Raw genomic sequence first — 21,828 nt, forward strand, 5'->3', positions numbered from 1 at the left:
GGATACCCACTTTCGTTGGCGGACATAGGGCCGTGCAGGCCGTGCCGCCGCACGAGGGCCCCTGAAGTTCCGTTGCTTCAGGGGCCCATTAAGTATTGTTGCTGGTTTTTTTCTTTCCCTGGGGGGCCCCGACTCCTATCCTCCCTCCCTCCCTCACCTCGGGGGGCCCCCCTCCCGGTATGCGCGTCGGGAGAGCGGCAAATACAGGAAGTCTCCGGGGCTCCAGGCAGGCGCTAGAGTCTCAGCGGCTGCTTGGTCTCCGATGTCTCCAACTCTATATACTGCTCGCTACTAAACCAGGAAGTAGCGAGCAGTATACAGAGTTGGAGACATCGGAGACCAAGCGGCCGCTGAGCCTCTAGCGCCTGCCTGGAGCCCCGGAGACTTCCTGTATTTGCCGCTCTCCCGCCGTGCATACCGGGAGGGGGGCCCCCTGAGGTGAGGGAGGGAGGATAGGAGTCGGGCCCCCACCTGGATAGCTACCTACCCACCCGGCTACCTAACCACCTACCCACCCGGCTACCTACCCACCCACCCACCAGGCTTCCTACCTACCTACCCACCCGACTACCTAACCACCCACCCGGCTACCTACCTAACCACCCACCTGGCTACCTACCTAACCACCCACCCGGCTACCTACCTACCGGGCTAGTTACCAACCCACCCACCACGCTACCTAACTACCCGGCTACCCACCCACCAGGCTGCCTACCTAACTACCCACCCACCCATCAGGCTACCTACCAACCGGGCTAGTTACCAACCCACCCACCAGGCTACCTACCCACCAGGCTATCCACCCACCCGGCTACCTACCTACCCACCCACCCGGCTACCTACCCACCCACCAGGCTACCTACCCACCCACCAGGCTACCTACCCACCCAGCCACCCACCCGGCTACCTACCCACCCACCAGGCTACCTACCCACCCGGCTAAGGGCTACCTACCCACCCACCCACCAGGCTTCCTACCTACCTACCCACCCGACTACCTACCTGCTCACCCGGCTATCTACCTACCTACCCACCCGGCTACGTACCTAACCACCCACCCACCCGGCTACCTACCTACCGGGCTAGTTACCAACCCACCCACCAGGCTACCTACCCACCCGGCTACCCACCCACTAGGCTGCCTACCTACCCACTCACCCACCAGGCTACCTACCTACCTACCGGGCTAGTTACCAACCCACCCACCAGGCTACCTACCCACCCGGCTACCTACCCACCCACCCGGCTACCTACCCACCCACCCGGCTACCTACCCACCCACCAGGCTACCTACCCACCCAGCTACCCAGCCACCCACCCGGCTACCTACACACCCACCAGGCTACCTACCCACCCGGCTAAGGGCTACCTACCCACCCACCCACCAGACTACCTACCCACCCACCCACCAGGCTACCTATCCACCCAACCACCAGGCTACCTATCCACCCAACCATCCATGGGAGCTGCGCGCCGGATGGAGGCTGGGACAGGAGGTCTGCTGCTGCAGGTGACTAAATGTTTTTGGTTTTTTTTTTTTATATTAGCAGGTGTATGTTCTGGGCAGGTCTGCCACATGATTGCATGTATTTTCTGCGCATATCTGCCAACATGATTACACATATTTTCTGGGCATATCTGCCGACATGATTGCAAGTATTTTCTGGGCATATCTGCCGACATGATTGCACGTATTTTCTGGGCATATCTGCCAACATGATTGCACGTATTTTCTGGGCATATCTGCCGACATGATTGCACGTATTTTCTGGGCATATCTGCCGACATTGTGTGTATTTTCTTGAGAAAACCTGCACAATTATGTGAATTTTCCTGGGGAAAGGATCACCAAAACTTGGGCCCACTGTCTTTGCGTTGCACTTTTCAAGGGAACCTGAGGTGAGAATAATCTTGAGGCTGACATATTTCTCTCCTTTTAAGCAATACCAGTTGCCTGGCTGCCGTGCTGGTTCTCTGCCTCTTATTCTTTCAACCATAGACCCTGAACAAGCATGCAGCAGGTCAGGGGTTTCTGACAATATTGTCAGAACTGAGAAGATTAGCTGCATGCTTGTTGCTGGTGTAATTCAGTTTATTACTGCAGCCAAATAGATCAGCAGGGCCGCCAGGCAACTAGTATTGTTTAAAAGGAAATAAACCCTCACCCCAGGGTTCGCTTTAAATTAGTTAGCTCCGCCCTCATCCGGTCATTGCCATGCCCATTTAGGTTCTGTCCGCGCCTATCTTTTGCCGCAGCGCGCTTCGCGCGCCGCAGGTTAGCCACACCCATTTTTTTGCCGCGGCGTGCGAACGTAGGGGCCTGCAATTGCAATTTTGCACAGGGGCCCACTGCTGGCTGTGTCCGCCACTGCGCCACTTTTATGTTCGATATCCTGGTTTTAGCATCAAACACACTTCCTATAGCTATATATTGCTGTATATTGGTTTGTAGTATCCCCATTCTCCCACTGAGCTTAACCTAGGCTGTTTAATAACCAGAATTTTACTGCCTCCTTCCCCGGCATTCTGGGAGACCAGAGATATTTTCTATTGAATTTAGAACTCTCAGTAGATGAACATTCCATAATAATGCACCTGCCAGTTGCCACCTGTGATAACGTTGCCTGTGATATATTTAAGCATGGTGGCATAGTGGGTATCACTCTCGCCTTGCAGCGCTGAGTCCCTTGTTCGCATCCCAGCCATAGCACTATATGAGTATGTATGTTCTCTCTGTGTCTGCGTGGGTTTCCTGCCAGCATTCCGGTTTCCTCCCACATCCCAAAAACATACAGATAAGTTAACTGGCTTCCCCCTAAAAATTGGCCCTTCACTACAATGAACATACTGTATGACAACGGTAGGCATTGGATTGTGAGCCCATCTGAGGGACCGTTAGTGACAAGATTATAGTCTATTAAGTGATGTGGACAATGTCGGCACTATATAAACATTAAAATTGTATTCATTATGTCATCTACACTACAGTTCCTCCTCCAGTTTAAAGCAAACCTATGATTTTGCTTTAATCCACGTAGCTGATGTCTTGTGGTCCTCCCTCCCTCCCCCATACAGTGTACCTGGGGTCTAGTGGTTCCCCTCTCCCTCCCCCACATAGTGTACCTGGTGTCTAGTGGTGCCTTCCCATCTCCCATAGTGTGTTCCCTGATGGTCTAGTGACCTCCCACCCTGCCTCCCTGAGTCCCCGTGCAGAGTAATAGCAGCGGAAGCAGTGGAAGAGAATCTGACCTGATCCAGGGCCGGACACACTGCACCGCCACTCTCTGTGTCTTTCTTTGCATCAGATTCACCCTCCAGTGTTTGGATCTTGCTTCCTACTTCGCAGTTACAGGGAAGTAGAGCTACAAAGACGAGAGGTTGAATCAAATGCAAAGGAAGACACAGAGACTCGCAGTGCAGTGACACGGGCAGAACATACAAACTCCATTCAAATAGTCTCCTGGCTGGGATTCGAACCAGAGACCCAGTGCTGCAAGGCGAGAGCGCTATGCACTACACCACCTGGTTATTAAATGTTCATTTCCCATTTGCAGCCAACAAACTTAGGTTTGTCACATTAATATACACCTGTACAATCCTTACCACATACAGACTCATGCAAAACCTTGGCTTACACTGATAAGTGGCAGATACCTGTCCCTGAAACAGAGGCAAGCAGGTTTCATTACTGGTTCTGCATAATCTACAGCTGCCAGTATGCTCAAAACCAGTAATGTATAATGTGTAATGCTTTGAACCGTACACCGTGTATATGGCTGCTTCCCATCCTTCTAGATATAGTGAGATGGAGGCACACATGCTTATGTGCAGTTTAATGTCATGGATCTGAGAAAGCAGTTCTGCTTTACTAGCGCTTCACTGGGGCACTGCCCCCCGGGAATTGCTGTCCCCCCCCCCCAATCAGTATCATACTGTGAACTGTGTCCAGGCTCCAGCAGCATACAGTGAGCAGGATGGGGTCTGTAAAAAACTTTCCATGTCAGCCTGAGTCTATGCAGGCGTTAAGGAAACCAATGGTCTTATCTATTTGCCATAAATACCTCACAATCCTTTCAAGATTATTATTATTATTATTTAGTATTTATATAGCGCCGACATATTACGCAGCGCTGTACAATGTGTATATATATGTATCTTGTCACGAACTGTCCCTCAAAGGAGCTCACAATCTAATCCCTACCATTGCCATATGTCTATATTATGTAGTGTAAGTACTGTAGTCTAGGGCCAATTTTAGGGGGAGCCAATTAACTTATCCGTATGTTTTTGGGATGTGGGAGGAAACCGGAGTGCCCGGAGGAAACCCACGCAGACACGGAGAGAACATACAAACTCTTTGCAGATAGTGCCCTGGCTGGGATTCGAACCAGGGACCCAGCGCTGCAAGGCGAGAGAGCTAACCACTACGCCACCGTGCTGCAAGATCCCTTGCAATTAATGTATCTGGATGGCACTTATATTTGCACAAAAAAAAAACTCCCTACCTCCTTCTGATAGTATGTTCTAACATTGTCAGTCAACAGGAGTAAAGGTACATACACACGGGTTACAACTGTCACTGCAACCACGTGGCATGCGCATGTTGCAGCGACAGATCCCCCGTGTGTATGCCGCGTGCGCCACGAACTGTCGCTAGTCTGAGCTGTCGCCGGGCGATTGACTTGGTCAATCACCAGCAACAGCTGTCGACGCAACTTCGACGCAACTATCGCTAGTCCGCCATGTGTATGCGGACTAGCGACAGCAACTCCATACACAATGTATGGAGCTTCCGGCGGGGGGGAGGAACCTTCGGCGCCAGCTTCCGCCGCATCTCTGCCTTTGGGCAGAGACGTGTAGACAGCTATTGCACGGGCAGAGCTGTCGCGCGTGCGTCCCCTGTGCGCTAGCGACTAGCCACAAAGGTCCCCCGTGTGTACTTAGCTTAAGAGGGCTTGCTAGCTGAAAGCTTACTGTTTTCCTTTTAAATTAGCCAATAAACTAGAGCTGGTATTTTACAGACAGGAATTTTTAAATCTGGAAGGTTACCAACCAACCACCAGCCACTAAATTCTCCATATTTTAAAGGGTTATTTGAAGGAGAATGACAAAATAAAAGCTCTTCTGGCTGCATTTTACATTGGTGTATTTTTTTTTATTTATTAACAGATTGTTTGGTTTCTACAAGGGAATACTCCCACCTATTTTGGCAGAGACACCAAAACGAGCAGTAAAGGTACGTTTCTTCTTTTCCCTTTGACCTGTTAATGAAAGCTGAACTCTGGGAAGTATTTCAATCACTCTCAGATATAATTGCTTCTGCATCTATAAAGTATAGATAATATCCTAACAGCTACCGAAAAATCCATTGACATTAGAGCCATATGATCCTTACTTGGGATTCTCGAAGAGAGAATGATGCAATTCTCCTTTAGAGATAGTCAATAAGACACAAATAATTGAGCAATGATGCAGGGTTATGCTCATTTTCTATGCAAATTTATGTAGGCTGAAAATAGAGCCATTGAAAAAAAGGGAAGGAGGGATTCAGTCACTTCATTTTCAAGCCGTATGCATTTGCATATAAAATGTGCATAATCTTGCACTATGACGACATTTTTTTAAATTTAAAATATTTGCAAACAAAGACAAATAAGAAGTACGTTTTTTTTCCAGAGTACAATGAGCCATAAATTACTTTTCTCCTATGTTGCTGTCACTTACAGTAGGTAGTGGAACTCTGACAGAAGTGACAGGTTTTGGACTAGTACATCTCTTCATAGGGGATTCTCAGCAAGGCTTTTATTCTTAATAAAGATATTCCCCCAAAAGTATTTAACTATGATGCTGGCCAGCCTCCCTGCTCGCTACACAGTTTTTTGGCAGTTGGACAGAGCAACTGCCATTCACTAAGTGGTTTTGAAAATAAATAAGTCCAAAACCTGTCGCTTCTGTCAGATTTCTATTTCCTACTGTAAGTGACAGCAACATAGGGGAAAAGTAATTTATGGCTCATTTTACTCTGGAAAAAACGTACTTCTTATTTGTATATGTTTGCACATATTTTAAATGTTAGAGTTTTTCGCCATAGTGCCCCTTTAACTTTACATCTCATTGACCATCCCTACGTCCCATCCCTAAAGTCAGTTAGAGAATGTTTAGGCGTCACCAATTAGCACAAAAGAAGTATCCTACATTTTTGGCAGTAGCCTTAGGGTGCTCATCAGTGGCATAACTACAATTCATGGGGCCCCCAGGCAAAACTTTGATGGGGCCCCCCAATGCTCTCACCCCTTCTCTTGGTACCCTTTGGGGCCTTGGGGCCCATCTCACTAGGGTCATAAAACAAGTGAAGCCATCATTATCTTCACCCGTAACAAGTGTAGCCACAAAAACACCTGATCTGAAGTATAGTCCCCTGTATCGGAGGATAGTCAGTGCGATCAATCCTGCATGCTGGAAATATCTCACCTGAAAGGGCTCAGTTGGGTGCTTGGCAGTGAAGGAGTGTGATATTCTGATGATTGATGGATGCAACTGCCAGTCCCCCAACCTGACCCCCCCCCCCTGCCCCATCGTTCCCTCAAGCCTGTGGTGAGTGTTGAAGCAGCTCATCTATGCGCTGCACATCTCCTAGTGTCTTCTCTCCATCACTGGGAGATGTAATCTGGGGTCATGGAGTACAGGTGCCCCCAGCACTGCAGAGAAGACACTACAGGAGGTATGCAGCAGAAAGGTGAGATGCATCCACACTTGGGGCCCAGGGAGACACGTTATGTGGGGGAGGGGGGGAGGTGGAGGTGGCGGCACTAGGACGATTTCCAATACATTTCATGTTGAAATCTATTAGAAATCTGTCTGCTGTGTGTGGGCAGGTAATAGATAACTCTCTGATGAAATTTGATCAGTGAGGGCTCGATCTGATGGTTAATCTATGGACCATCCACTAGTGTTTGGTCACCTTAACTGATTGTAAACCTGTGAGTTTCCCTATTTCAGAGATATGTCCAGACTTCCTGCCCATACAGTGGCCCAATAACAATGCTTTCAGTGTGCTTGCTAATTGCCAGTGGTTGGCAAAGTACTAGGACAGCGGAACACTATGAGGGTGATTCTACTACAGCCCTTGAGATTTGCATTAAATTGCAAACACTCTGCCTGCAGCATTCTGTGTGATTTACGGAACGTGGCCTGTAGAGTTGAAAGAGACAACATCTGTCAATTTGCTAATTCACTCACTTCCTTCCCATGTGACATCACAGCCTCACATTTTAGCCTTTTTTGTCTACACTAGAGGCACAGGGCTTACCAGATTTCTTCTTAGCAGGGGCACTGACAGCAGTAGAAAGCTGGTGGATATATTGGCTCTATCAAAAATTGTAAATAAAAAGTTGGCTTGAGGTTGGGAGTTAAAGGGACTCTGAGCACCTCTCATGGGTATGCCTTTAAAGAGACTCCGACCAGTACTGCAAAGTGCTTAAAGATGCATACCTTTCTGTAGCTTTTGCTCTCCTCTTTCAGTTGATGCCTGAATCGCCATTCTACACCAAATAGTTTTCGTTCGATTTCAATTTAAACATTGTGGCTGCCATCTTGCCTCTGTTATAACTTCCGGGCCAGCCCCATCTTTTCTGTTAGAGAAGTATATCACTGAATGAAGCAGGAAGAGGAAGTGACACGCATGGCCATTGCAAGAGTTCTCCTCCAGAGGGGTCATAGCACGACTTAGTTCGAAGTCGTCTGGCTTAAAGGCATGCCCATGAGAGGTGCTCGGAGTCCCTTCAACCCTTTTTTATAGCAAATGGGAATCATTTTTTTTTTAAAAGACAGATACCTAAGGAGAGGGAAGGCTATGGGTCCTATAGAGCCTTCCCTCTACTCTCCCAGGGCCCTTGTTGCAGCGGCAGCTTAAATACCACGCCACAGGGGACTTCGGGAGTCCCTCCCAAAGACAGGCGGCTCCATACTGCGCACATGCAAGTGCATGAGAGAGGGCGTTCGTGCGTGCGCAGTATGGAGCCAGTCTTCGGGAGCTCTCGGCTCCCACAAACTTCTGCAGTCTCCCTTCAGTGGCGTACACAGCAGTATTTGACCAAATTGGTCGACTACTGCTATAGGGGGTCCTGCGCTGGAGTGGGGACCGGTAGAGGAGAGGGAAGGCTCTATAGTACCCAGAGCCTTCCCTCTCCTTAGGTAAGTTTCTGGCTTTAAATAAAAAAAAAAAAAACAGATCCCATTGACTTTAAAGAGGAACTGTAACGACAAAACGTCCCCTGGGGGGTACTCACCTCGGGTGGGGGAAGCCTCCGGATCCTATTGAGGCTTCCCACGCCGTCCTCCATCCGTCAGGGGTCTCGCTGCAGCCCTCCGTGCAGCGGTGACGTAATATTTACCTTCCTGGCTCCTGCGCAGGCGCTCGGACGGCTGTTGGCTCCGAAGTAGGCGGAAATACCCGATCGTCGTCGGGTCTGCTCTACTGCGCAGGCGCAAGTTTCCGGCGCCTGCGCAGTAGAGCGGACCCGACGGAGATCGGGTATTTCCGTCTATTTCCGTGCCGAAACCCGCCACAGCGCCCCCGCTGGAGCCAGCAAAGGTAAATATTGAAGCTACAGTCGGCTCTGTCGCCGGCTGTTCGGAGGGCTGCAGCGAGACCCCCGTGGGACAGAGGACGGCGTGGGAAGCCTCATTAGGATCCGGAGGCTTCCCCCACCCGAGGTGAGTACCCCCCAGGGGAGGTTTTTGTTGTTACAGAGTCTCTTTAAGCCTAATGCTAACCTTATGAGACCTTTGAGTAAAGTGACACTTAAGCGAATATCATCCCAATTAGTAGCTGACACCCCCTTTACCTCACAAACTCTTTACATTTTCTCAAATAGATCATCGGGGGTCTGTGTGGCTGATATTGGGGTGACACCTCTCCCACAGGGTGATGTCATGACCATGGTCACCAGGGTCATTAAGTAGTCTAAAAATTTGCACCACTTTTAGATGCTAAAAACCCGAAGTATTTAAATGCTAGGAAACTTAATAGCATATCATGGCTGTCAGTCTCTGATATAACATCAAGCCTTCAGACTGGCTGCTGGGGGGGGGGGGGGGGGGGGGAGTATTTAGGCAACTAGAGGCTGCTGATGAGGAAACGAGCTGTGAGGGCAGAAAGGATTTTCATTAGTTATTCCACATTTTTTTTTATGAATAAATAATTGCTATAACTAATTTAACCAGTTATGCCATTCGCGGCAGTATATCTATGCCCCACAGGACTTCAGTTCCTGCACAGGTGCGTAGATCTATGCCTCCCGCCACAATCGATCGCCGCTATGCTCACTCCCGTTAGTGCACAGACCAGTGTATAGGAATACAGTTCCCGTTCACTGATCTAAGTGCCTGTGGTCATTGATAACGGCATCAATGAGATGCTGTGGCCATTGACAAAATAGAAAATAAAGCTTCCTCTGTGTACTGTAAAATTACACCTACAGGTACATAAATTAATTTAATAAAAAATATATACCTTTTCCATTAAAATTAACCCCTCACCTCCCTCAAAATGACATTTTACAAAAATACATAAATAGTTACCTTAGGGACTGAACTTTTTAAATATGTATGTTATGAAGGAATATTACTGTTATTTTGCAAATATGGGCTTGTAATTAGTGTCGGACGCAAAATGGATTATTATTTCCCAAAAAAATATTGTCGCCATATATTGTACTGGGGACATATTTTAAACGTTGTAATAACTAGGACAAATGGACACATAAAATATATGGATTTTATCCATAGCAGCAGGTTTTATTGTTAAACTATAATGGCTGAAAACTGAGAAATAATTATTATTATTGTGGCGTAAAGAGGTGTGCAGGTTGGCACTACAGCAGGTGTAGGATACAGCAGGTGTAGAATAATTATTATTATTCCTGTTAAAATACATTCAGATTAAAATATTTTTAGCAATATGCACCACCCAAAGAAAGGCTAATTAGTGGTGAAAAAAAACATCGATTTTTTTTGTTGTTGTGATAAATAGTGATCTAGTTATTGGCGAGCGCTGATAGGTGAAAATTGCTCTGGTCTATGAGGGAAAAACGCAGTCAGTAGTGAAGTGTTTAAAGGAATGCTATCAATACCCAAGTGTTCTAAAATGACAATGTACAAATAATGTCTAAGTAGCTGTGTAAACATTTTCCTACTTTTCATGTTAAATAACAGAGGCAAAAGCTTTAATTTATTGAGGGTAGGATTTAGCTATATTGGGACAAATCAATTGCAGAAGGGGTGTCTGCTTCAATGCACAGCCAGAGTTGCATATCAGACTACAGAAAGCAAATATCAAACATATCAAACTCTGAAAGCAAAAACAGTGTGAAAAGCTGTGACAATTAGTTACATTTCCTCTGCTCTCTTCAGACACTTCAGTCAGAAACACAGGACACAGAAGCTGCAGCTGTCGGGAGCTTTCTCTCTGTCACACATAGAGTTAACTGATCAAGTGTGAGGGGAATTTCCCCTCTCCTCATGGCTCAGTCTGCCATCAGTTTTGGCATCAGTAAAGTTTGAAAGTATTTTGATAACAGTAAACAAAGAGGTTGCTACTAAAATGTATACACCAGTACTTAGCGGCACTTCCCAAACAATTCCTGTGTCAATTGAAAAAAATATGTGAATCGATTGTATTCCTTTAAAATAATACTATAGCAAAAAAAACACTGTGCCCGAACTTAGTAGGCTTTACAGCAACTGAACAATTGTTTTCAATTATTTCAGAAAGATCTGTTAGTGTATGACGAGTATTGGCTTCAGCCAGATTGCCATAGTCTACACCTGCCCTTCTTACTTCCTCCTGTCTCACATGCATTGAAAGTTATGTTTTCCGTTTATCTCCGTGATATTGTTGTTACTATTCTTTCTTTCCGGATCTGTTCTTTGTCTTGTATAGGAAAATGTAACCCCCACCGATCATGTAACCTGACAAAGTCACTGTTATTCCAGTAAAGCGTCATATTCTTTATCCTGAAAGAAAGAGTTAAAATTGTGCACATGTCAGCTTGACCTCTGACCGAAATCATCAGAGATGTTTGTTAAATGAAAAGGAAACTAGAAAATCGTCTCCTGTTCTGTAAAACAAATTCTCTATTTACATGCCATGCAAAGCTTTGCTTTACCTGAGCTATTTACATAACGTTGAAATTACCATGGGAAGCAAATCAGAACTTTTGGCAGCTCTGCACTGGGCACAAGAAGGACTGGAAAACTGACTGCAACCTCCTGCTCTTTGTTTGTAATAAAAATACAACCCATTAACTATGTACCTCCAAAAATGTCATGTGTCATTGTTTGGTTGAAAAAATAAAAGACACTAGTCCATCAAGTTCAACCCCAAAATTGCTTTGCGTCCCTTTGTGACACATTTTTTAGCTGAGCTTCTGTTGTAGATATTATATTACCTTTTAAATGTGGCTGGCAACTGTATAATTGTATTTTAAAAGGATGTTATTGTCCCCATGATTTTGGTGGATTTTTGTTAAGGCACTCAGGGTTTGCTAGAACTGCTTGTGAGATTTGCCTTCTTGGCACAGAGGGCACCCATTTCTTTTTTTGCAAGATTGTTAAAGGATGAACATTGAAGTTCAACATGGCCCCAAAAAGCTATAAAATCACAAGGATGCAAGTTAAACCAAATCTGTATTAATTTTTTTTTTTAAAAAGTCAAATACTTACCTATGCAGATGGAAGGATCTGAATCCTACAGTGTCTTCTTATTCCTCTCACGGTCCCTGTGTTCCAGTGCTGTCCCCGATTCAAATTTGCTGCCTCTGGGAGTCCTCGAAAAACTTTGGACCCAGTCGTCTCCCCAAGTGTTTCTGAAGACAAGATAAATAACATTTAGATTGCGCTTTTCTCCTGGTGGACTTTTCCCCTGGCGGACTCAAAGCACCAGAGCTGCAGCCACTAGAGTGCGCTCTATAGGCAATAGCAGTGTTAAGGAGTCTTGCCCAAGGTCTCCTAATGAAGACTGGTGGTTCGGTACTGTGCATGCGCGAGAGTGCGCTCATAAAAGTGCAGTATGGAGAAGCCCATCTTCGGAAGCACTCAGGGACGTGATTTCTCCTGAAGGCTTCCAAGTATTTCCAAAGGAGTATTCGGCCAGTTGGGATGACAGCGCTGGAACTAGTAGACCATATGTGACTTTTTTTCCGTTTCAGTTTTACTTTCAGGTGTTCAACTGAATAACAGCCCCTTCCTGCAATCTAGCACAGGCGCAGCAATTGTATAGCAGTCTCACCTTCATACATGAGAATTTCAGGTTTGAAACCACGCTAGAACATTATCTGCAGGAAGTTTATATGCTCTCCCCTATGGAGCTTGGAGCTTAATTGCAATTCCCCAAAAATTGGCATACACACTCACATACATTTTCCTTTTTTTTTTTAGTACTGTGCACTATAAAGTCCTCTTTTAATCTATTCTTAGTTATGAGCATCAAAAATAGAGTATGTATGTATAAAAACTCTAAACATTTCCTTCATAAGTTTTTTTAGCCACTGTATTAAGCAATACTGGTTTACTCTATTATTCTCCGTAATGTTCATATTGCGCTAAAGTCAACACCTTAGTTTTATAAAGCTTGTTTGCTCTTCACAACAGCTGTGTTTACTCTGTGAGAAATGGCAGCTTTTTATTTTCTTAGCACACTTACAGCCTAAAAGATACTCCAGATTTTAGATAAAACCTCTAGTCACACTGCACGGTTTTACAGAAAGCCATGAAGGCAGTCCCTGAATCTTATAGAAGAGGTATGAAAAGCTAGGAAGATGTTATTGTTAACATAGAAGCAGAGCACAGAACCTTGCTTGCCGTGTCTCCTCAGTCCATTTTCTTGTTTTGCAAGTTTCCTAGCTAAAACTGTATAAAGAGTGCACTTTACAAACTTACTTGCTGCTTAAAAAGCCAGTTCAGACACCAGGCACTCCACTTAGATTTCTTTGGGCTGACTCAGAATGGGAAAGGGCTTACTCATGAAAGTAATAGAGGAACGTTTGAATTAGTCTTCAAAAATGTTGCTCTGATTTATACTTTACAGAATTTTTTAATCAGTATAGTTCAAAAACCCGCTCAAAAACAATACCTAGAGATTTAGTGGACTTTATTTGCTAGGGCTCCCAAACATTTTCAGGGTGGATATCTCATAAACCTCAGCTAACCCAGAAGTAAGCACCATTCTGTTGTGACAAGGTCGGGGTTTACGAGAGGACACTGCAGAGGAACAGCAGAGATGACAATTCGGAAAATACATGGAGTAGGTAAGCAATGATGAGTAGGTAAGTAATGGTGTGTTAATAGGTAGTTGTTGATAGTTAAGTAGCTAGTGATGTCCTCGATTGAAGGAAGATCTCGTCATTAAAATATATCGAGACCTGGTTGAGTAACCTCTCATTTATTCTCTGCTTGGGACTCTGCATAGGGAAGGAGGCAGCAACAAAAAAAGTGAGGTAGAGTCCAGGCACCAAAAAGCTGCATAGGGAAGGAGGCACTAGGGGAGAGGGGGTGAGCTGCCTTTTCATCATCAGGCACTTGTAGGAATGTGCCTATATTGTGCCTTATGGTAAATCCAGCCCTGGACGGAGGGTTAGCACAGGGAGGGCAGTTAAGGTTACTCTTCAGGTAGGGAGTTTGTAAGGGTGGTGGTGGTGGGGGAGACGGTTAAGGCTAGGCATCAGGAAGGAGGTTTGTACCAGTGGGGTATGGTTAAGATTAGGTGTCAGGGGGTGGGTTCTGTGTGAGATTAGGGTTAGGTTTAGCTGTAGTAAAATATTGGTAACATTTATGCTATTTTTTATGCTATTTCCTTAAGAAGATTACTACAAGTTTTACACAGCTACTAGATACACAGCTATTGATACAGATGAGACTACTTTTGATCTTATTCTGCATAACTCAACTGTTATATACTTTTTTGAATGTACTTAGAAGGTTGAGGAGTGCTTGGCTCTAAAGCCTTGATGAGCTGGAACAATATTAGAAGGAAACACTACTTGGAACTGTTTATATTTTGTTATATATGCTGTATGATAAGCAAATAAAATTGTTTATATAAAATCATATACTGAGTGCTCGGATTCATTTCAAGGTATACCGTCAATCTAGAATTACTGTTAGAGGGTTCAGACCCCGCTATGCCGGATTTATATGATAGCAACGCTTTAAAGGCTGTTCCTTTACCGAGTTAGCAATCATAAAAAAGGCAAGAACCGCTCAGGTTTTTGACAACCTCAGTAGAGCTCCTCCTTTCCTTCGCTTATAAAAACGCCTACATCCTTCACTCAAATCTAGCCCATCAACTCCAAATCCGAAGAAAATGGGAGGACGGGAGGAGAAATAAGGGGGGGGGGGCAAACCCACAAATCAAACTGCCCACCACTTCCATACATGCATCCACTGGGCAAAAGAGCCAGGTGCACTAGGACAGCACCTCTTTCTGAGCCCCTCCTAAAAGTGCACACAAATCATTTCTCATCCCCTAAGTATGTCCAGAGGCATCCACATCTTGCTCCTTTCTCGGTATATTCTTCTGTTTCTACAAATTGCCTCCAACCCCGCCATGTCCCTTCTATTTGTTTTTAATGCAGGGAGTTTTCCCAGATTTGCCATAGTTTAGACTTTAGATGGTACATTTTGTTTTGCCTTTATCTAGGTCAAAAATTGCCAGACTTGTGAGAGGTAGAACTTGACAGACATGTTTTTGTTTCTGTTCTAAGTATCTGTATAATTTTGTTACTATGTAATTCCAAGTAAATATACAATGGATTTTGTGAAAATATATTTTTTTACTGAAACATTTAGTAGTTTTTTGTGTGATTGCATTCAGTCAGTGCTAGCTGATAGAGCCCGCTTAGCACTTGGTTGCGGAGTAGCAGAGTGACCTTTGCGTTGCTTCTCCTCTAGAGTAAATCCCAGAAGTACTATACGAGGTTTAAGTACAATGTTTACACATTGACGTCTATAGAATTTTCTCTTGTATAAGTATTTCAGCACTTGCTTGCCCACGTGACTCCAGATCATTCATCGCATGTAATTATACAAAAGCAAAACAACCTTTTAAGAGCAAAGCTCAGAGATAAAGCAAACTTTGTTTCCTGAGAGATATATTAGAAGTATACCCAAAGTATTTCAGTGCTGCCATCTCATTTACAGAGGGGAGATTTCTCAAATACAGATGCTTCAGGGGGTGACCTCATTTTAACTCTATGCAGTAATCATATTTCTAATATTACACACATTTTTACATAGACCTTTATTTCTAGAGATTCTCCAGTGTGGATTTCATAAGTGATTCATCAAACGTGGACCGAGGTAGTGAAACGAATGCTGCTGTGAAGTAGTTAAGATTTGTCACCCTAACATGGGTCATATCTGATTATAATCAGGGTTGCTGAAAGGATGTTTGGCTGCAGTTGTGAAAGTGCTTGCGATTTGTAGCCACAGCTGCCCGCTATTTGATCAGGTGGCTCTGGCACTCACGTTCTTCATTGCCACAATTGACATGGGTGCCTATAGGGTGCTCAAACTATTGCGTCACCTCCGGCCAGGGCTGTAGAGTCAGAGTCAGAGCAATTTTGGGTACTTGGAGTCAGGAATCTGGGGTTTCAAAAACTGATGAGTTGGAGTCGAATGATTTTTGTACCCACTACATAGCCCTACAAGGCCTGTGGAGTCAGAGTTTGGGAGTTGGAGAAATTTTGGGCACCTGGAAAGTGTGGTTTCATACGCTGGAGTCAGATGATTTTTGTACCAACTCCCCAGCCCCGCCTCCAGCACTTAAATTTCCTATTTTTATCTAGATCCAGTGAAGAAAAGTTGCTGGAGTTCAAGCAGAGCATTCAAATGGGGAAGAAAAGGGATTTAAATGACTTTGAATACGGCATGATTGTTGGTGCCAGAAGGGCTGTTGTGAGTATTTCAGAAACTGCTGATCTACTGGGTTTGTCATGCAAACCATCTCTAGAGTTCTTAGAGAAAAAAAATATCCAGAGGAGAGTGGACAAAAATGCCTTGTTGGTGGACTGGTTCAAAAGATCAAAAAGCAACAGTAGCTCAAATAACCACATGTTATGTGCAAGGTATGCTGAATACGATCTCTGTACACAAAACATGTTGAACCTTGAAGCAGATGGGCGACAGCAGCAGCAGATCAATCTCCTCCACTCCTGTCACCGAAGAACAGAAACTGAGGCTACAATTTGCACAGACTCACCAAAACTGGACCATACAAGGTTGAGAAACATTTTGCCTGGTCTGATGAGTCTTGAGTTCAGCTGTGATGTTTCGGATCGATTTCAGTAATCTGATCGGATTGGTTAAGTGATTTTTGTCCATTAGTGGTTCCAAACTATCATTTCTGATCATTCGTACAAATAATCGTTTAAATTGTCTCCTTAGTGGCCACCTTTAGTAACAGTTGAGCATTGTTTAAACCCCACAGCCTACCTGAGTAATGTTACTGACCATGTCTTCTCATGGCTACTTACAGCAGGATAATGTACCATACTACAAATGTCACATCATCTTATACTGATTTCTTGAATATGACAATAAGTTTGCTGTATACAAATGCCGCCCACCATCACCAGATCTCAATAGAGCTTATTTGGGATGTGGTGGAACAGGTGATTGGAATCATGGATTCGCAGCTGACATATTTGCAGCAGCACCATGATGCCATTGTGTCAATCTGGATCAACATCTCCGAGAAATGTTTCTAACATCTTGTTGAATATTTTCCATGAAGAATGAAAGCAGTTCTGAAGGCAAAAGTGGGTCCATCTAGTAAGGTGTACCTAATAAAGTGGCCAATGAGTAGACATACACTGCATGTACCGTAATCTGCTTGCTGATACAGTACTAGGACTGCAGTCAATAAAAGTGGATCCTGAAGCAATTTGGAGCATGTGTACAAGGTAAAGAGTTGTTTTCATTTCATACTTATCCAATCCAATCTGTGACCTTACTACACCTTAGTTAAACTTCATGCAAAAGTACATTGCATAATAAGAAAATATGGTATGCAACTCTAAGGGCATCTGCGACTTACACATATTGCAAAATCTAGAAGACATTTTCTTAAAGACTAAGATTCTGATGTTAAGAAGACCTGAATTTGAACTATACCTCGTACTCCAACCTCCTCAATATACAGTTATCACCTTCAGTTGTCAGCTATTAAATATATATACTCTGCACTCCTGTTAATCCACTCCATTGACCTTCAGACTCTCCTTATGCAAAACTCAAAGCCTTGGGGATTTCTATTTTGCATAGTTATTACTAATCCTACAGAACCATGAATTAAAAAAAAATAGACAAGCACCATACTAATGTATCAATGAAACGGAGATGTTCTTGGTATATTAAGACAGTTTAAAGAGAACCAGAGACGAAGCACCCTCATGTATTTTATTACATTTATCAGTGGGAACATGACAGTAAACACCTACCCTGCTTTTAGTTTCATTGTTATCTGCCTAATTAGTCTATTAGCAACTGTGATAAGAATCCACCGACTATTCAGTCGAGGTTTGACCTGGAATCATTATAGCTGAGTCACTCTTCTGTGGAGTCTTTTCAAGCCCAAGCCTTCCCCCTCCTGGCTTAGATTTCCTGCTTTGCATACTGAGAGCTGTGATGACATGGGAGGGGCTGCTCCTGCTGAGAGAGAAGCTCTGTGGCTGCAATATGATCCCTGTGTGCTCTGTGTGCACTAGATACTGATGATGACTGCAGTTTCATTCCTATGAGAGACACTTCCTACAGGCAGCTGTACATCATACCAAAATGAAAGCACATAGATGAAAGGCTGCATTTAGCCTAGATAGCAGCATAGTCTCATATAGCCTAGACAGCACATCCAGAACAACTCATAACCCGGAAGGAGAAGGGATATGAGCCGGCGGCCATATTTGATTTTTCCTGGAGCAATAATGGATAAAAAACACTAAAAAAGCCACACCAGAGTGGCAAAATTATCAGGTAGAGCATTTATTCTTTACAAGCTATCAACTGATATGTTTGTTTTGTGTGAAACGTTCATCTCTGGTTACCTTTAACAGACTAGGAAAAAAGCTATCCCCAAAAAAGGGAAAAATATTATTCAAAAAGTACCGAATGTTTTACATGAAGCCTATTGACAGCCCTCGCATGGGTACAGAAGTGGTCTGCCCCCACCAGCCAATAAAATGACACCTCGTTTATGACCAGATCATAACATCACTTCAACAACATAAATGTTTCTTCCGTCTTTCATAAAATACTGCATGCACCCCAGAAGTGTTCTCAAACCCGCTTCCCTGACTGTGATTACTTAGCGAGGAACCATCAAAATTGGTCCAGGAACATGTTACGTTCCCACAAGACACAAGCGTTTCTTATCACTTGCATTGGAAATACGTATCGTTTTTGAAAATGACTTTGTGTTCTCATAAATGTTGTATACCTTTTAATAATTCAATAAAAAAAATATTGAAAACAAAAAAACCCAAAAAGTATATTTTGCATCCTATAGTAATTTACCAAACAATGTTAAAAACAAAGAAAACATAGGGTGGGGCGGAGCCAGTGACAATGATACAATAACAATTTCATTCACAACAAATCAATGGGACTTATTCACAATGAATGTACTAATCAATAAATAAATATGGGAATAAAGTGCAAGTGCAATAGTGTGCTATAATCTGCAATCCATTTGTATAAGGAATAACCAATAAATAGGTGATGAGATGATGAATTACAAAAAAGTGCTAGTGCTATTACTCATGCAGATCTCTGCAAATAACTCATCATTAAAGTGACAAAAGTGCTGACATATAATTAAACTAATTAATAAATAACTTATTCAATACACACACTATGTAACAAAAATAATATAACAAATAATTTAACAGTATGTGAAAAAATTAATGAGTCTAGGCTGTAAAGAAAATCAATGAAAGTGTAAGACAATCAATGATCACGCTGCTTTAGGAAAGCAACAAGTATAGTACAATACGGGTAATACAAATCCAGTTACAAATGTATTTACAGTATATTCTGGCATGTAAGACTACTTTTTAACCCTGGAAAATCTTCTGAAAAGTCAGGGGTCGTCTTATACGTTGGGTGTCACTGATGCCGGTTGATACGCCCTATCCTGTTACTGACTCTCAGATCTCTCTGCTGAGGACTGTAGTGAAGCGGGGCAGGCGCACATGTGTGAGATCTGAGAGGCAGAGAAGGAGGTAAATAGGATACATGGGTGGGCCAGAAGGGTGAAAGAGGTGTGTTTTATGGGCACAGCGCAATATATTCTTCCATACCGCTCTGACAAACAGGTAAAGCTGACCAATTCACTTAGGGAGAGGGAGAGTTGACCAATCCAACCAGTCAATCGGCTATATACTGTTATATACTGGGTACCACATACAGTACTGCACCAGTATCTGTTCATACATAGCACCAGTATATGATTTTTTTTTTTATTTGGTGTGCATTGTAAGAGGGGTAGTCTTATACAGCGAGTATATCCCAAACTCTATATTTGAACTGGAAAAGTTGGGGGGTCGTCTTATACATCCAGTCAACTTATACGCCGGAATATACGGTACTTGAAAGTAAGTCCACCTCCATTTTAACTGGCTTTTAGTGTATCTAGTGTATTCTATTGGCACCTCTGTTTTATGGCATTTCTGCATTATATTGTCATTATATTGCCTTGTTAGAGGGGTGTTACCCTTATCTTCCTGATCCTGCAGAGAGCGACTTCTTAAACCCAAGTGGGTTTGGGTTTGTTCTTCCCTCCTGCTTGATACAGTGGTTGCCTCTGTGATACAAAACTTTGTGAGTACCCCCTTTTTAACATTGTTTAATCCAATAAGAACCTCCAACCTGCCCCAATGTCGGGGAGTCCCTGTACTGTGCCCATGCAGAGGAGGACACATGGGGACACAAAGGGGCATAGAGGTCACAAGGGGGACAGAGGGGGACACATGGGGACACTAGAGATATGAGGTGGCATGAGGTGTAAAGGGGGCATAATCCACAAGATGCCCCTTCACCATGGATGCACCAGGTTTAGTATACATATATTTTTCCCCTGGTTTTTGTCCTCTAAACCTCGGTGCATCTTATGGTCAGGAGCGTCTCATAGTCCAAAAAATGGTATGTACTATCTTTTGATTTTCAAGTATAGTACAATAAATGTGAGGAAAAAAATATGAACAATGCTTAGAACAACGTACAAAAAACTGGTAGATCAAAACCTGGCCTGGCAGCACCGCCGCCTGACATGTGTTGGGGGCACAAATCCCCGCTTCTTCGGAGGCTTGTGCATACAGAACCGTTGCACAACTTAACTATATTGAAAAATATTCATTTAAGCACATTGCAAAAATGTTAGCATTTTTGACAACTTCTTTTCATTGCTGTGATCTGAATGAGTGCTTTAGAAGAGGTGGAAAATGGGTGTACGCAAAATAAAGGCACAAGGATATTTGGGCCCCCAGGAAATAGCCGATAGTAGAATATTGGTAACTTTTCCTCTATTTTGCAGTAGTAATTCTCATAGTAAAATATGGATAAAGGTTACCAATATTTTACAATAGCTAAACTGAACCCTATTCCAACACAGAACTATTTCTTTTATTTATAGCCACAATTTGCATAGCGGGCGGTGCTCAAATTTTCACCCATAAACTACATGTATATGGGCGTCAATGGCAGTGCCAAAATGTCCCCAGAGCCCACAGTTCCTGCTTCAGGAAAATGGATGTATGTGAAATGAGAATGTTGAGTGTACTGCAAAGAAGCATGTTATGAACCACTGAACATGTCTAGAAAATCATAGCTGTCTGCAGACTAAAGTAACTTTTGTTAGCCTTGAAGAGTTAGTGTATTTACTGTATACTTAAAAGTGCCTAAAATAACTGAAAATAAGTTTGTTATCAGCGCAGTTTGCAAATGTTATTAGCACTTCAGCGTACATCCTTACTACCTCAGCAGCACTGTGTGTCACCATAGCGGAATCAGAATCTGACTATGGACCTCACTATTGCCTCCCACCTTCCCACATAACATATTCCTGGTCTACATTTTAATGCAGAAGCCAGGCCATGATGTCACCAAGGGGCCAAGAAGGGTGCAGCAAGGTCACACAGAGGTGTGATAGGCAGATGTATGGCAGTGCTGGGAGTAGACGTGGCTGAAATTCTGAGCCGGAAAGTCCAGCCAAACATTAGCACTCGCCAATCCTCAGTAGAGCCCTATTAGTTGGAAGAGCCAGTGCTTTGTATACTATACAGCCTTGCTGCAAGATAGAGAGGCAGTGACCCACCAGGGTTTTTTACGTAGAGAAATTGTTTCACGGTTTGTTTTGCTCATGCAAAGAATTCATTATGTTTGTTTTTTTGTTGTTGTTTTTTACAAAAATCTATAAATATTTAAATGGTGCTAATTCCTGCGCGCAATATAAAGCTGGCTATTTTTCCCCACCCTTCCCCATTTCCATGGCAATAAATCAACTTGGGGTTTTACACTTTGGGGTTTTACTATACTATATTTAATAACCACCAGTGGTGAGGAAGGTATATGACAATATTGCAGTAACTCAGTCGGTCAATCTTCATAAAGATCACAGATGTAAGCATCATGCTTCCCCTGTAGCTGTATCACGGATTCCTGTTGTGCCAGTGGGAGGGTGCTGGAGTGCATCTGGTTGGTTCAGTGCTCCACTATATGTATTCGTTCACAATCCGGACCTTGTTTCTAAGGTTGTTTTTGGTCTGAAGAGAATTT

The 21,828-nt window shown here is 43.7% G+C and overlaps 1 protein-coding gene and 1 long non-coding RNA gene across 2 annotated transcripts in view; one reads left to right on the forward strand and one right to left on the reverse strand.

The window, feature by feature from the left end:
* SLC25A21 (solute carrier family 25 member 21) overlaps positions 1–21,828 on the forward strand; it is a 485,336-nt gene that overhangs the window by 369,876 nt on the left and 93,632 nt on the right. Inside the window, exon 5 of the mRNA XM_068251900.1 lies at positions 5,170–5,236. Coding sequence (XP_068108001.1) covers positions 5,170–5,236 — 67 coding nt within the window. The remainder of the gene's footprint in view (positions 1–5,169; positions 5,237–21,828) is intronic.
* Positions 10,747–21,828, reverse strand: part of LOC137532964 (uncharacterized) — a 58,938-nt gene continuing 47,856 nt past the window's right edge. Inside the window, exons 2-3 of the long non-coding RNA XR_011024090.1 lie at positions 11,725–11,867; positions 10,747–11,016 (exon numbers count right to left, since the gene is read on the reverse strand). This is a non-coding gene — a long non-coding RNA (uncharacterized lncRNA). The remainder of the gene's footprint in view (positions 11,017–11,724; positions 11,868–21,828) is intronic.

Source organism: Hyperolius riggenbachi, chromosome 9, assembly GCF_040937935.1.
Source record: "Hyperolius riggenbachi isolate aHypRig1 chromosome 9, aHypRig1.pri, whole genome shotgun sequence".
In the NCBI taxonomy this organism is placed as follows: Eukaryota; Metazoa; Chordata; class Amphibia; order Anura; family Hyperoliidae; genus Hyperolius; species Hyperolius riggenbachi.